The sequence below is a fragment of the Eulemur rufifrons genome, chromosome 9 (assembly GCF_041146395.1).
Source record: "Eulemur rufifrons isolate Redbay chromosome 9, OSU_ERuf_1, whole genome shotgun sequence".
NCBI classification, from domain to species: Eukaryota; Metazoa; Chordata; class Mammalia; order Primates; family Lemuridae; genus Eulemur; species Eulemur rufifrons.
In genome coordinates, this window is record NC_090991.1 from 4,321,773 (window position 1) to 4,335,063 (window position 13,291).

The 13,291-nt window shown below is 42.4% G+C and overlaps 1 protein-coding gene across 4 annotated transcripts; it reads right to left on the bottom strand.

Moving 5' to 3' along the window:
- Nucleotides 1–11,270: 11,270 nt before the first annotated feature.
- UBB (ubiquitin B) lies at nt 11,271–13,212 on the bottom strand. Of its 4 annotated transcripts, none has more exons than XM_069481882.1 (2): nt 12,952–13,212; nt 11,271–12,111 (listed from the first exon to the last, which is right to left on the bottom strand). In XM_069481882.1, the coding sequence occupies exon 2, from the start codon at nt 12,103–12,105 to the stop codon at nt 11,416–11,418; it is 690 nt and encodes a 229-aa protein (XP_069337983.1). In that variant the 5' UTR covers nt 12,106–12,111; nt 12,952–13,212; the 3' UTR covers nt 11,271–11,415. The 4 variants fall into 4 exon arrangements, with proteins under 4 accessions (XP_069337983.1, XP_069337979.1, XP_069337982.1 ...); XM_069481878.1 differs by lacking the exon at nt 12,952–13,212 and adding an exon at nt 12,808–12,910; XM_069481881.1 differs by lacking the exon at nt 12,952–13,212 and adding an exon at nt 12,530–12,701.
- Nucleotides 13,213–13,291: the final 79 nt, after the last annotated feature.

The window sequence follows — 13,291 nt, forward strand, 5'->3', positions numbered from 1 at the left end:
TGTTCACATTTCATCTCTTTTTCTAATTCTGAGAAATTTACCTCCATTATTATCTTTTTTAAGGCCAGTAGAGTGAAGCAGTGGGAGTGGAGAAGGAACAAAGGAATCCGTAACTGGTTGTGATCAATTAGTTGTAAACACCCCTGCACTTGGACCAGCCTATCCGTTATTTTTTAAATATTTCCTCCTCTCCATTTTTATCTCTGGTTTTCCAGAACTCCTATCACTTCTTTCTTCCTCCATATCTCTTAACTTTTATATTTCCTGTTCCTTTGTTCTTTTCTTCTTCTTTTTAAATTTTTATTTATTTTGAGATGGGGTCTCACTCTGTCGCCCACACATGATCACAGCGCACTGCAGCCTCAAATTCCTGGGCTCAAGTGATCCTTCTGCCTCCGCCTCCCGAGTATCTGGGACTGCAGGTGCATGCCACCACACCCAGCATTTCCTGCTTCCTTTCTGGGAAATTTCTGTAATTCCAGTACACTGATTCATTCCTGAGCTCTGTCCATTCGGCTGTTTATTCAATCATTTGAATTGAATAAACTATATTAATATATTTTCAACTTAGCATTTTTGTTGGTTCTTTTTGGTGTTTTCATGTTTGTTTCATAGTTCTAGTATCTTCCTTGTGTCTTTTCACATGTTTATTAGGCTAATTTAAAATTCTTATTCTGAAGATAATACAGTGTACGGTTTTTCTTTTGTGGTCTGGGCACAGGTGGCTCACATCTCTCATGCCAACACTTTGGAAGACCAGGTAGGTAGGAGGATCGCTTGATGTCAGCAGTTTGAGACCAGCCTGGGCAAAATAGGGAGACCCTTGCCTCTATAAAAATTTTTATTAAAAGCCAGGCATGGTTGCTTGGGAGGCTGAGGCAGGAGGATTGCCTGAGCCCAGGAGTTAGAGGCTGCAGTGAGCTATCATCACACCACTACACTCCAGCCTAGGCAACAGAGTGAGACCCCTGACTCTAAAAAAAAATTAAAATTAAAATTAAAAAATAGATTTTTTTTGGAAGTGGTGATGCTCTTGAAATATCTTGTAATTGTGGCCTTGAAATTTATTTCCCCCAGGAGGTATTTTCTGTTTGGTCAGACAGGCCCCCGGAAGGTCAGGGAGTGGGGCGGGGGTATGTGAGCTCCAGAGATGGGCTCCAAAAAAACACAGCTGATCACACCTCACTCCATGAAACAACTCCTCAAGTCAGGTTTTCACACTTTGCTCTCCACACCTCTCTGCTTAGGAGACTTCACCCCTTAAAATGTCACTCCCAGGCCTGGGTGTTTGAAAGGGGAGTGATGAGAAGGCAACTGCTGGAGTCAGTCAGTCTCCATCTGTTTTTCTCAGCATCTCACAAACACAGGATGTCTGGGCCGCCCTGATTTGCCTGCGAGCGTGCCCAGAACGAGAGATCTGAGTCATTGCAGATGCAGCCCGTACTGTTTGTTCCAAAGCAATGGTGCAGAACCCCCACTGCTGCATTTTATCTTCCCCATTCAAAACAGCACACCTCTCCCCAGCATCCCGAGAGATGTTTTTACACCTTTCCCTGCTGGAAAGGCCGGCAGCTGTGCTAAGTCAGCGTCTTGTTTGGCCCTGACGTGGCATTGTATTTATCATGCCACATTGCGCGTGTCTGTTGACGTGCCTATCTCCCTCCGTGACTGAGCACTTTGCACAGGGTGAGAAAGACCAATTTTATTTCTGCAAATAGGTTTTAGGGTAAGGCTTAGAAGAACATACTCATTTACTCAGTAGGTATTTTGGACCCAGACTCTGACCGGGAGCTCACTCCCCACACAGAGCCCTTTGACCCCACTTTTCCAGAATGGAAGGGGCGATAGTGGCCTGTTTGTGGGCGTACCCAACGCATGAGCCACAGAAAGTGTGCGTCTCTACCTCCTCCCCTCACATTCTGTGGTTTGGGGTCACCCAAGAGAGCCTGCTCAGTGTAATATTTACTTTGAGGGGTGTCTTCAGGCACTGCCCCTTATTTCATTATAAATTTCCATATTAGAAGATCTGTTTCAGGCCCTGCTCACCTGAGCCCAGGGGACACAGCTTGGGGCCACACTGTGTTGCTCTGGCCTGAGATACAAGTGGAAGGGACAAAGCTGAAAGTGAAACAGGTGAATTATTTTAGGTGCATGAAGTCAGTCTGCAGAGGAGCAGCCCCTTAGAGGAAATCAGAACATTACTGGAAGCTTTTGAATAGCCCCAACCTGAGTGCTTGTGGTTTTGCATAAAGAGAAGACTGCAGAGGCATCAGCTGCACAGCAGGCAGCTGAGGCCCCGGGGCCTTGAGGAGGAAGAGACATGCTGCTATCCGGGCTTCTCCAGACTCTTCTAGCACCCACTTTTGCCCCTTCAACCTCTCCCTCTTTGTCTCTAGAGGCCCCTATTTTTCTAAGCTCCCCTGGCGGTGTCCTTGGCTGGCTCTGTGCCTTCTCCCTTCTCAAGGTCTTGGCTGAGTGGGGGCAGGAGCTGTATTGTGCCAGTAAACCCTGCCAGGCTGCTGCCAGGAAGAGCCCAGTGGGAGGGAGAGGAGTGGTCAATCTGAAAGGCAATCGCAATTTCCGTATCAAAGTGTTGGCAGCAAAAGAAGAGCAGGCTACTTCAGCTTCTAAAGGAGATTCCGCTCGGGCCTGCGGCTCACAAACACAGCTTTCACCGGGCTGTTCAGGGGGTCAGTGCGTGTTGGAGGCCAGCGGCAAATCCTCAAGTGGGGGTGGGGGCCCTGGGTCTGCGGAAAGGCTGCTTGGCACTTGGGGAGATGGAGCGAGGCCTTTGGCACACAAGCCCTGAAGGCCCTTTTCTCCCTTCTGCTGGATGCAACAGTCAGTATTTTCCATTCTGACTCAGGGTGAACTGAGCGGTTCTGGAAATCGGGAGCATTCCCTACATTCCTCTAGCCTGGTTTTTGGGAGGCCTGGGCTGCACACTGAAGGGGTCCAAGGGGCTGTGCCCAGCAGAGCCAGCTGGGGCCAGAGCTTCCTCAGCACCCTTGCAGCAACCAGTTCATACCTGTCGCTACAGCAGGATGGGGCAAGATTGGTGGATGCTGCACTGCTGCTGAGGTTCACCTTTCTTCAGGGACCTTTGCAGGCCAGCTCTTCGCCTGGTGCCTAGACCCGTCCTCCAGTTCCAGGAGCAGGAAGGATGGGTGCAGCTCAGGGGTGACTCAAGGAGCTAGCAAAAGACACCAAATTGTAGAAATACACTCTGGTATGGATGGGAAACAGTGTAAAAAGATGGGGTTGTGTCTTAAGGATCCTGGAAAACTGCCTGAAAGTCCCATAATAATGGGGAAATACCCGAAATTTTAAAATTCAACCACTAAAAAAATTGTATATCTGCAGCAAAGGGTTAATGTTCTTGACATATAATGAGCTCTTCCAAATCAATAAGTAAAAGACAAATGAACAAAATTTTTAAAAATTGAGCTGAGGATGTGACCAGAGTTCACAAAAGGAAAAAAAATGAAAAGGTGCTAAACCTCACTCATCAAATAAATGTGAATTTTTAAATTACTTATTTAATAGGTAATACCCACTCATGGTGAAAATTTAAGATACTAAATAGTGAAAAGGGTGTATCTCCTCCCACTTCCTTTCTTGGAACCAACCATTGTTGGCAGTTTTTATGTATCCTTCTGAAAGTATGCTGTGCGTATACAAACTCATTGGTGTATAAATATCCTCTTTCCACACACGTGGTACTGCATGTACACACTGCAATTCATATTTAGGTGGTTTTGAGTGTTTTTCTATTATTAACAATACAGCAATGAACATCTGTGTGCATACTTGTTTCTTCACATCTGTAAGAATATTTGCAAAATTCGTAGAAGTGGAATTGCTGGATCAAAGGGTAGGTACATTCAAGATTTTCATAGCTACTCACCCAACTGCCTTCCAAAGAGGTTGTACCAGTTTACACAGACCAACAATGCATGAGGATGTATTTCTCTATGCATTTGGAAATGGAATATTAATAGTCTTGTTTTACCTTTGTCAATCTGAAAGATTAAAAAATGCTATCTCATATCTTTAATGATCATTTTTCTTACGCTAGGTAAAGCTGCACATCTTTTCATCTATGTAAGAAACATTTTCGTTTCTGTGAATTGTTTGCTCCTGTCCTTTGCCCAATTTTCCATTGGGTTATTAATCTTTTTTTATATATTTGTAGGAACTATATACACTTATATATTAAAGAAATTGGTCCTTTATATGTGTTGTAAATATTTATTCCTAGTTTGTTATTTATAAAGTATGTGAAGAGATGCATTTATATAGGGGCATCTCTTTTCACAAAAACGTGAAGAGAGGCTGGGCACGGTGGCTCATGCCTGTAATTCCCAGCATTTTGCAAGGCTCAGGCAGGCGTATACTTGAGGCCAGGAGTTTGAGACCAGCGTGGACAACATAGCTAGATCCCCCTTTTAAAAAAAATCTGTGTTATCAGTAGGTACCTCTAGATGGTGGGAATTCAGGTAATTTATTCAGGTAATTTTACTTTCTTCTTTTTATCATTCTAGATTATCTACATTTTTTAAAATGATGAATATGTGTTATGTTGTTCTTCTTTACTTGGAGGAGGTATCACTCACTATGCAGCCCAGGCGGGAGTGCAGTGACTACAGGTTTGATCACAGCATGCTGCACCCTCTAACTTCTGGCTTCAAGGGATCCTCCCACCTCGGCCTCCCAAGTAGCTGAGGCTACAGGCACACCACTGCACCTGGTGTGTTGTTCTTTTAGCAAGACCAAAAATATGAAACAGCCTAGGCCACATAATGAGAACCCATCTCTACAAAAAATTTAAAAATTAACCAGGTGTGGTGGCATGCATCTGTAATCCTAGCTACTCGGGAGGCTGAGGCAGGAGGGTCGCTTGAGCTCAGGAGTTGGAGGCTACAGCAAACTATGATCACACCACTACACTCTAGCCTGAGCAACAGAGTGAGACCCCATCTATAAAAAAGAATAAAAATAAATAAATAAATAAATAAAATGAATCAAGCTATTTCCATTTTGAAAATATAAAAGTAAAAATTCAATCTCAAAACATCAACAAGGAGATGACAAAATTTATCAGTTTGACCACAAAAGACTGCACTTTTCCCTCTAGAATGTTGATACGAATCCTAAAGCATTATATTTGTTGTAGCACCCTCATATGTCCTCAGTGTTTGTAATGTCATTATAGGTATTTCAAAGTCTTGCTATTTTTAAATGTATTATAAACTTATAGAGAAGCATGGGACTATCACATGGGTAGTTAACAATTATAACAGTGTTCAGTATGCTTGGCAAAGTACAGTCATGTGATATAAAAGACGTCTGTCAAAGCCATTATTGACTCTGGAGTTAAGACAGGCATTAATCAGTAGAAAGTTAATGGCTCCAGAGAGTCTGTCTGCCACTGGTCTGTTAATCCCTGAAGGGAAAAAATACTATTAGGGTTTGGGAGTTGTGGGATGGCAGGTTTCCTTTTCCTGTAACATCCTTCCCCCAGAAAGGTGTAGAAGCATTAATATGATCCTGTTGTTTAAAAATGTGTGTTATTAATAGTTATCAACAAGTCTTACATCTTTATTTCTCTGACCCAGAAGTCATAAAGAAAAAGATTGTCAGATTCTTTTTCAAATTCAAAACTTCTATTTTTACAAAAGACACCATGTACTAAAATTGGGCAAAGGATATGAACAGATAATTCACAGTGCAAATTAATGTCAAATAAACATTCAAAAAGTATACAATCTCACAAGAAATCAGGGACATACATGCAAATTAAAGAATACAGTGTTTTTGCCCCTCAACTTGTCCAAAATATTACAATGGTTCATAATGTATAATATTAATGAGGGTGTGGAGGATTAGGTATTCTTATACAGTATTGGTGGGAATTCGAATAGTCTTTTTAAAAATTGTGGTCAAATATATGTAACATAAAATTTACCAGTTTAGTCGTTTTTAAGTGTATAGTTCAATGGCATTTGAGTACATTCAATTGTGTAACCATCACCACCACCCATCTCCAGAACTCTTTTCATCTTGTAAAACTGAAACTCTGTCCCCTTTAATCACTAACTCCCCAGTGTCTCTTTTCCTAACCCCTGTCTCTATGAATTTGACTACTCTAGGTTCCTCACGTAAGTGGAATCATAAGTGATGTCTGGCTGGTTTCATTTAGCATATTGTCTTCAAGACTCATCCATGTGGTAATATATGTCAGAATTTCCTTTCTTTTTAAGGCTGAATAATACTCCATTGTAGGTGGTACTTTCTGAAGGGCAATTTTGTAACAATTACAAAATTTTAAATGCCATATTCTTTGATAGAGCAATTCCACTTCTAGCATATCCTGAAGAAATACTTGCACATTTGCAACAAGGGACATTTACAAGGATAATCATTGCAGTATCGTTTTAATGGTAAAAAATTAGAAGCAATCTAAATATCAGTAGGGACATGGGTAAAATATGGTATAGCCATACTATGAAATATATTGCAACAGTTCGAAAAGAATGAGGTATATCTATATGTACTAGCATGGAAATATCCCCAAGAAAGATGGGTATGTTCTGTATGATTCCATTATATGTAATTATAAAAGCATAATTTTATATAACACAAACATATGTAGACACATTGAAAACAATCTGATGGTAAATACACTTTTACCACGTGGCACTGAAAAAGATGTGTGGGACGAAGAGAGCTGAGGAGGGACACTGAAAAAAGACTTTGACTTTCATGTTTTACTCTACATGGGTACCTGTTGATTCAGTCTTTACAACTGGATTGTATTCAGGGTTTTTTTTGTTTGTTTTGCTTTGATTTGGTTCTTTGTAGAGACAGGGTCTAGATATGTTGCTCAGGCTGACCTTGAACTTCTGGCCTCCCAAAGTGTTGGGATTACAGGAATGAGCCACTGTGTCTGGCCTTCGTTGTTATCTAAGTAAAAATTAATACTGGAAAAATAGGAAATATGTCAAACTGAATATACTTGGATTATAGGGCTAATAGTTGCTTTCTTTTTCTGTATTTTCCAAATTTCCTACATTGAGAATTATTAATTTCATAAAATAAAATTAAGGAGAAAATGGTATCTCTACTGTCAGTTACTATGCAGCCATTAACAAGATTAATCAATATATGGGGATATGTGTACACATGTGCATGTTTGTATTGGCATAGAAGTCCAGAGGGACATCTACAAATGTGTCTTTACAGCATACTTACATACCAATAAACAATGTTCCTATTACCTCCTTGATTTAATTTCACTCTACTCTTTTCCTTGCTCAGAAAGTTCCTGCTGCACAGGCCATTTTGCTCTTCATTAAACTTAACCTTCCTTCTACCCTAGAACCTTTGTTTGGTGTTCCCTTTGCCTGGAACACCCTTCTCCCAGATATCAAGGCTTGTGGCCTCATTTCCTCCAGACCTTTGCTCAAATGTCTGATCCCTAAGACCTTCCCTCATCACCCTATGTTTTTTTTTTGAGACAGAGACTCCCTCTGTTGCCCGGGCTAGAGTGAGTGCCGTGGCGTCAGCCTAGCTCACAGCAACCTCAAACTCCTGGGCTCAAGCGATCCTCCTGCCTCAGCCTCCCGAGTAGCTGGGACTACAGGCATGCGCCACCATGCCCGGCTAATTTTTTCTATATATATTTTTAGTTGGCCAGATAATTGCTATTTTTAGTAGAGACGGGGTCTCGCTCTTGCTCAGGCTGGTCTCGAACTCCTGACCTCGAGCGATCCACCTGCCTCGGCCTCCCAGAGTGCTAGGATTACAGGCATGAGCCACCGCGCCTGGCCACCATCCAACTTTTGATGACCCTCCCAAAAAAAAAAAAAAAAAGTGGGAAGGATGGGATCAAGAAAATATGTAAAAAGGAGAAAACTCAAAACTTATTTATCTGTTAATATTGCTGTACCACGTGCAAGATCCTTTCCCAGAACGCAGCATGTGTCTACAGCTTCCATTTGGAGTTGGCTTTCCCCTGAGATTCATTTAGGAATAAGTGTAACTAAGATGAAGTGTGTTGAGGTTCAGGAAGTCTCTCAAGATAGTTTCTAGAGGCCTGAGCCAGAGACTTGTGCAAAGTGTCTACCCAATTCAGAAACACAGTCTGACTTCAGAATTACATTGCTGGCTCTTGGCCATCGGGTACTTGTGAATGTTGATGCTATGTAGGTGGCAGATTTGAAAATATCTAAAAAGGGGCTGAAACATGCCTCCTTTCCTGACCACCCCTCTAATCTGGAGCAACCATCGTTAACAGTGGCCTATGCTTCTTTGTGCTTATGCACACACATACATACAGTTTTCCTATAGCTTTTCCCACTCTACTGAATATTGCTCCATGGCAGTTCCTATTGCCCTCATTGTTTATTATCATAATCTAACTACTCTCTTTTGATAGGTAATTTCCAATTTTATTACCAAAAATAGTATAGTAAGCACTAGGCAAGTTTTTACATTTGTTTTAAGCACTCCAGATGTAATCATAACTGCTCTGGATAAGTATAATTAACCTCAGTTTAATAGATAAGGAATCTGATGTACTGACAGGATAAATTAGTTGCCCAAGGTTACAAGCTAGTAAATGGTGGAGCCAAATTTGAACTCAAGTAGTTTTGCATCCACAGCCACTATATTAGACTGCAACATTTTTACAGAGGGCATATCAGTCTTTTAAATTGAATACATTTAATTTTATGTGAAATCCACCATGCTAGTCTCATTTTTCTTATTTCACTGAGAGCTGGCAAAAATTGGCATCAGGCTAGAGGCCAGCACCTGGAACCTACTATTTTCAGTATACCAAGCAAGCAGTCTTTAACACACAGGTGCAAGCATTCTTTCAGGAAAGAGCACAAGACATAGATTAACAGAAATGCTTTTTTTTTAAAAATCTAATTCCTAAGTAGAAGGGAAACAATGAGGATTACAATTAGGGGTGGTTAAGTGGCAGCTTGTTCTGCAGTCTCTGGAATCTCAAGGCACATGATGTGTAATCCAAGTAGCTCTAATAAATACATGCAATTTGCTTTTCAGAGAAAGCATAGGTCCAAAATACAATGGGTTTAAAATAGATTATTGGAATACTGACCTATATACATCTGGGACACCAGCCTAACAAGTCACAAAGGCCCCATAAGCAACCCTCTGGTGCTATTTGTGGCATTGATTCTGAGGTTTGTAAGGGGAAGAGGAAGTTCCAGAGAAGATACTTCCTTAAGGGCAGACAGGTGAAGTTATTTGCACCTAGGGCTGTGTAAGAGTATGTCTTTTTCCTTCCTATGGGCCCTTTATTATCTGGACCAACACTGCAATCAAGAACTATGTTCCTGGCAGTTAAGAAGCTAGCTGGACAATGAACACTAAGTTGAATAGATAGGACTGAAGAGGTATCCTGGAATCAAATACATGAACAAATCTTTATCAACTCTCTCACCCATCTCTAGGTTGTACCAAAGCAAAGTTCCACCTCCTAGTCCTATTTCTCCAAGGTATTGCTGGCACCTCATCAGTAATCAAAAGTGAACTGAGACCACAAACCACAATTGGCCTCTATTTAATTCAGTGTAGAGCAGGGTTTGAGGCCAGAGTGTCAAACACAATTCCAACAATTGATAGCATAGGTTGTTGAAAACCAATGTGTATTTCAAAAGTCTTTTCCTTGCTCAAATTCCAGTTTGTGTGCCGAGTGAATTTGCTGAGATCCATGAATACTTTATAGGATCCCTATGGAAAAGAGATTCCAAGACAGAACTAAAGCCAACAACCGAAACTTTTTTACTGAGGGGTTCCACCAGACCACAGACCTATGAACCTGTCAGGTCAGACAGTATTTGGGAGAAATAATAGTTTAAGTCCTATTGCCCAAAACATCCAGTCTAACAAGTCAGTGAAATGCTTTTATTCTTCAGATTTACAATCAAGGGTTTGCAGATGGGGAGGTGGGGTTGGAGGTCTCATTATGCTGCCCAGGCAGGCTTTGAACTCCTGGCCTCTAATGATCTCCACCCCCCACCCCCTTACCTTCTGGAGTAGCTGGGACTACTCACAACTTTTAAGTAGAAAATATAGGGAAGAATTAATCTTTAAAATCCAGCTTTACTAATGAAAAGCTGATTTTAAATCATCTTAATGAATATTCAGCAAAAAGCCTGCTAAAAAAACATCTGCAGGGTTAGGAAACTCAGAAAACTTCATGGGTGTCATTGGATTGGCAGTCAGGACATATGGATTCCAGTCCTTGAATTGCCCCTAACAAGAATGAGGCTTTCATCTAGTCCCATTCAAGATTGAATTCCTAGTCTTAAAATGCTAGGAATGGAGAGGATGTCATACTTTAATCCAACAAGATTCCCTTAAGTCTGAAGAGTTTTTTTTTTTTAAAGGTTTTATTTCTCACTGCTACCTCCAAGGACTGTTTTCTCTTCTAGCTGCGTAATTTTGCCACTCCAAGGAGTTAAGCATTATTAACTCCCTAAACAGTGTAAAATGGCCTAAGTATTTTTACAAAGTATAAACTAGAAAATCTCATTTGTCATTGCAGACTCCTTTTCAGTAAAAGAAAATCGTTAGTCATTAAGAAACAAGTGTGTGAGGAACCACTTTAATTTGCTACCTGAACTCACAAAAACGAGCAAGTGAGATCAGGATACCCTTTTAACTCTTAAATGCTTTCAACCTATTTTTCTCCTCAGCCAGTCTTCTTTCAAACTAGTGATTAGTGCTCCATTTGCTTCTTGGCCCAGCAGTTAACACATACAGCAAAGAAACAGGATTATGGCTTTTTTACTACCTAAGGTTAGAAACACTTTGGTGTAATACACAAGCGAGCAATAAAAGTACATTCACAGCAGATAACCAAGCAATAATTAAAAGACTTGGAAGCACTTACCACCATTCAGTCAGTCTCAACTACAACTTGCGAGTTTGGCTATTGCTGTCTAGCAGTCTTTGATTAGCTTAAACCTAGGAAGATACATTTGCTTTCCTTCAAATGTAAAGAAAATGCCTCTATAGTAACACACTTCCAAAATGCTTCACCTTTAAACCGGGATCCTAATTTTTAAGTGACTTGGAGCAAACAAAGCTAACACCTCAGCACCCCCAAGTGTATACTAAAGTGACTTAATTTTGATCACATTACCAATCTCAAATTAAACCCCTTGACATAATTTTAACCAGTTAAGAGTATCCATATCACTACAGAATTTCATGACGACAGACACCAAATATGCTACCATGCAACAAAACCTTTATTAACATTTTGAACAGGTTCAGCTATTACTGAAACTGGTAATTTCTAAACTTAAATTGGGGCAAATGGCTATAGTGCAGAGTAATGCCATCATTGGGCACTGTGAACGTAAGACTGAAGAATTAACAGCCACCCCTCAAGCGGAGGACCAGGTGCAGGGTCGACTCTTTCTGGATGTTGTAGTCGGAAAGAGTGCGACCATCTTCCAGCTGCTTGCCTGCAAAGATGAGCCTCTGCTGGTCAGGGGGGATGCCTTCTTTATCCTGGATCTTGGCCTTCACATTCTCGATGGTGTCACTGGGCTCCACCTCCAGGGTGATGGTCTTGCCGGTCAGGGTCTTGACGAAGATTTGCATACCACCTCTCAGGCGCAGGACCAGGTGCAGGGTCGACTCTTTCTGGATGTTGTAGTCAGAAAGAGTGCGACCATCTTCCAGCTGCTTGCCTGCAAAGATGAGCCTCTGCTGGTCGGGGGGGATCCCCTCCTTATCCTGGATCTTGGCCTTCACATTCTCGATGGTGTCACTGGGCTCCACCTCCAGGGTGATGGTCTTGCCGGTCAGGGTCTTGACGAAGATCTGCATACCACCCCTCAGGCGCAGGACCAGGTGCAGGGTCGACTCTTTCTGGATGTTGTAGTCAGAAAGAGTGCGACCATCTTCCAGCTGCTTGCCTGCAAAAATGAGCCTCTGCTGGTCGGGGGGGATCCCCTCCTTATCCTGGATCTTGGCCTTCACATTCTCGATGGTGTCACTAGGCTCCACCTCCAAGGTGATGGTCTTGCCGGTCAGGGTCTTCACAAAGATTTGCATTTTGACCTAGTTTAAAAGTAAAACATCGTATCATCCCAGCATCTTTACTTATTTTAATATTTAGCAAATTCTTCAAACCCAAGAGTTTCTTCCAAAATGCCCTAAAACACGTTAACATCTCACAAGCCTCTTTCGACTTTTACTAGACTTAAATCAGTCACTTAATAAAAAACTCGTCAAAGTTTAACAGCTAAAAAATAAATGCTTTCTAAACTACCATCCAGAGCTTTCTTCCCTGTTCCGGATATTTAACTGCCCCCTGCCCCGACGCCGCACTAAATTTCCAAAAAGCTAACCACATGGTAGATCAACGGAAAACAAAACCGAACCCACAAGACCCATAAAGTAAAACTTTCCCTTGAAACAGAAGCGGAGCACATTTCCCACTTTGGGATTAGAAATTTCCAGAAGCCACACAGACTACCTCTTTTCCACCTTCCCCATCTGAAGTAAACGCGATGGAATCTCCATCGGTTAACAGTCCGTTAGTTTCCGTCCGCGCTTGCGCCAGCCGCCCCGCTCCCCCCACCCCACGTAAACAAGGCCCACTCTTCCGGAAAAGCTGGCGCCGCGTCACTTCGTCTTCCCCTCCCCCCACGTACTCCCCCCACAGGCCCACCCGGCCCCAAATAAACCCACAACTTGACCTCCGTTAGGCCCTCCCAACAGTCCTCCCAGGTCTCCAGGGCTGCGAGCCACTACCTGTTTGCGAACGCGAGGATGCTAGGAATCGCCGATCAAGGCTCGCCGCCTGAACGCCCGAAAACACACCCACTCCGCAAATCCAGTCGCCGCTGAATGCTTCGGTTCCGCGGAGCTGGAATTTATGCTGCGTCTGTTACGTACACATCACTTCCACGTAGCCGCCGTCTCCGTGCGCCATTAAAAGTAGTTCGCTTTTCCCAACCTCCTTGACACAGTTATGCTTTTCAACTGAGCCCCAAATTCCTCACAGATATAAAAAAGGATCCTAAAAAATTAGCTTCCTTCTCCTCTAAGCGCTCCTTTTCCTCCTTTAGGAAATGTGGGAAAATTATCAGGCGGATGAATTCGAGTTAAACGGACCTTCCTCGAAAGCTCTGGAAACTTCCTTGCAGCGTCGGCGCTGATTGGTGGGGCGTGTGAAGGCCAGGCCGGCGCTGATTGGTAGGGACGCAGCGGGCTCGTTGTTGCTAGGCTCAGGCGG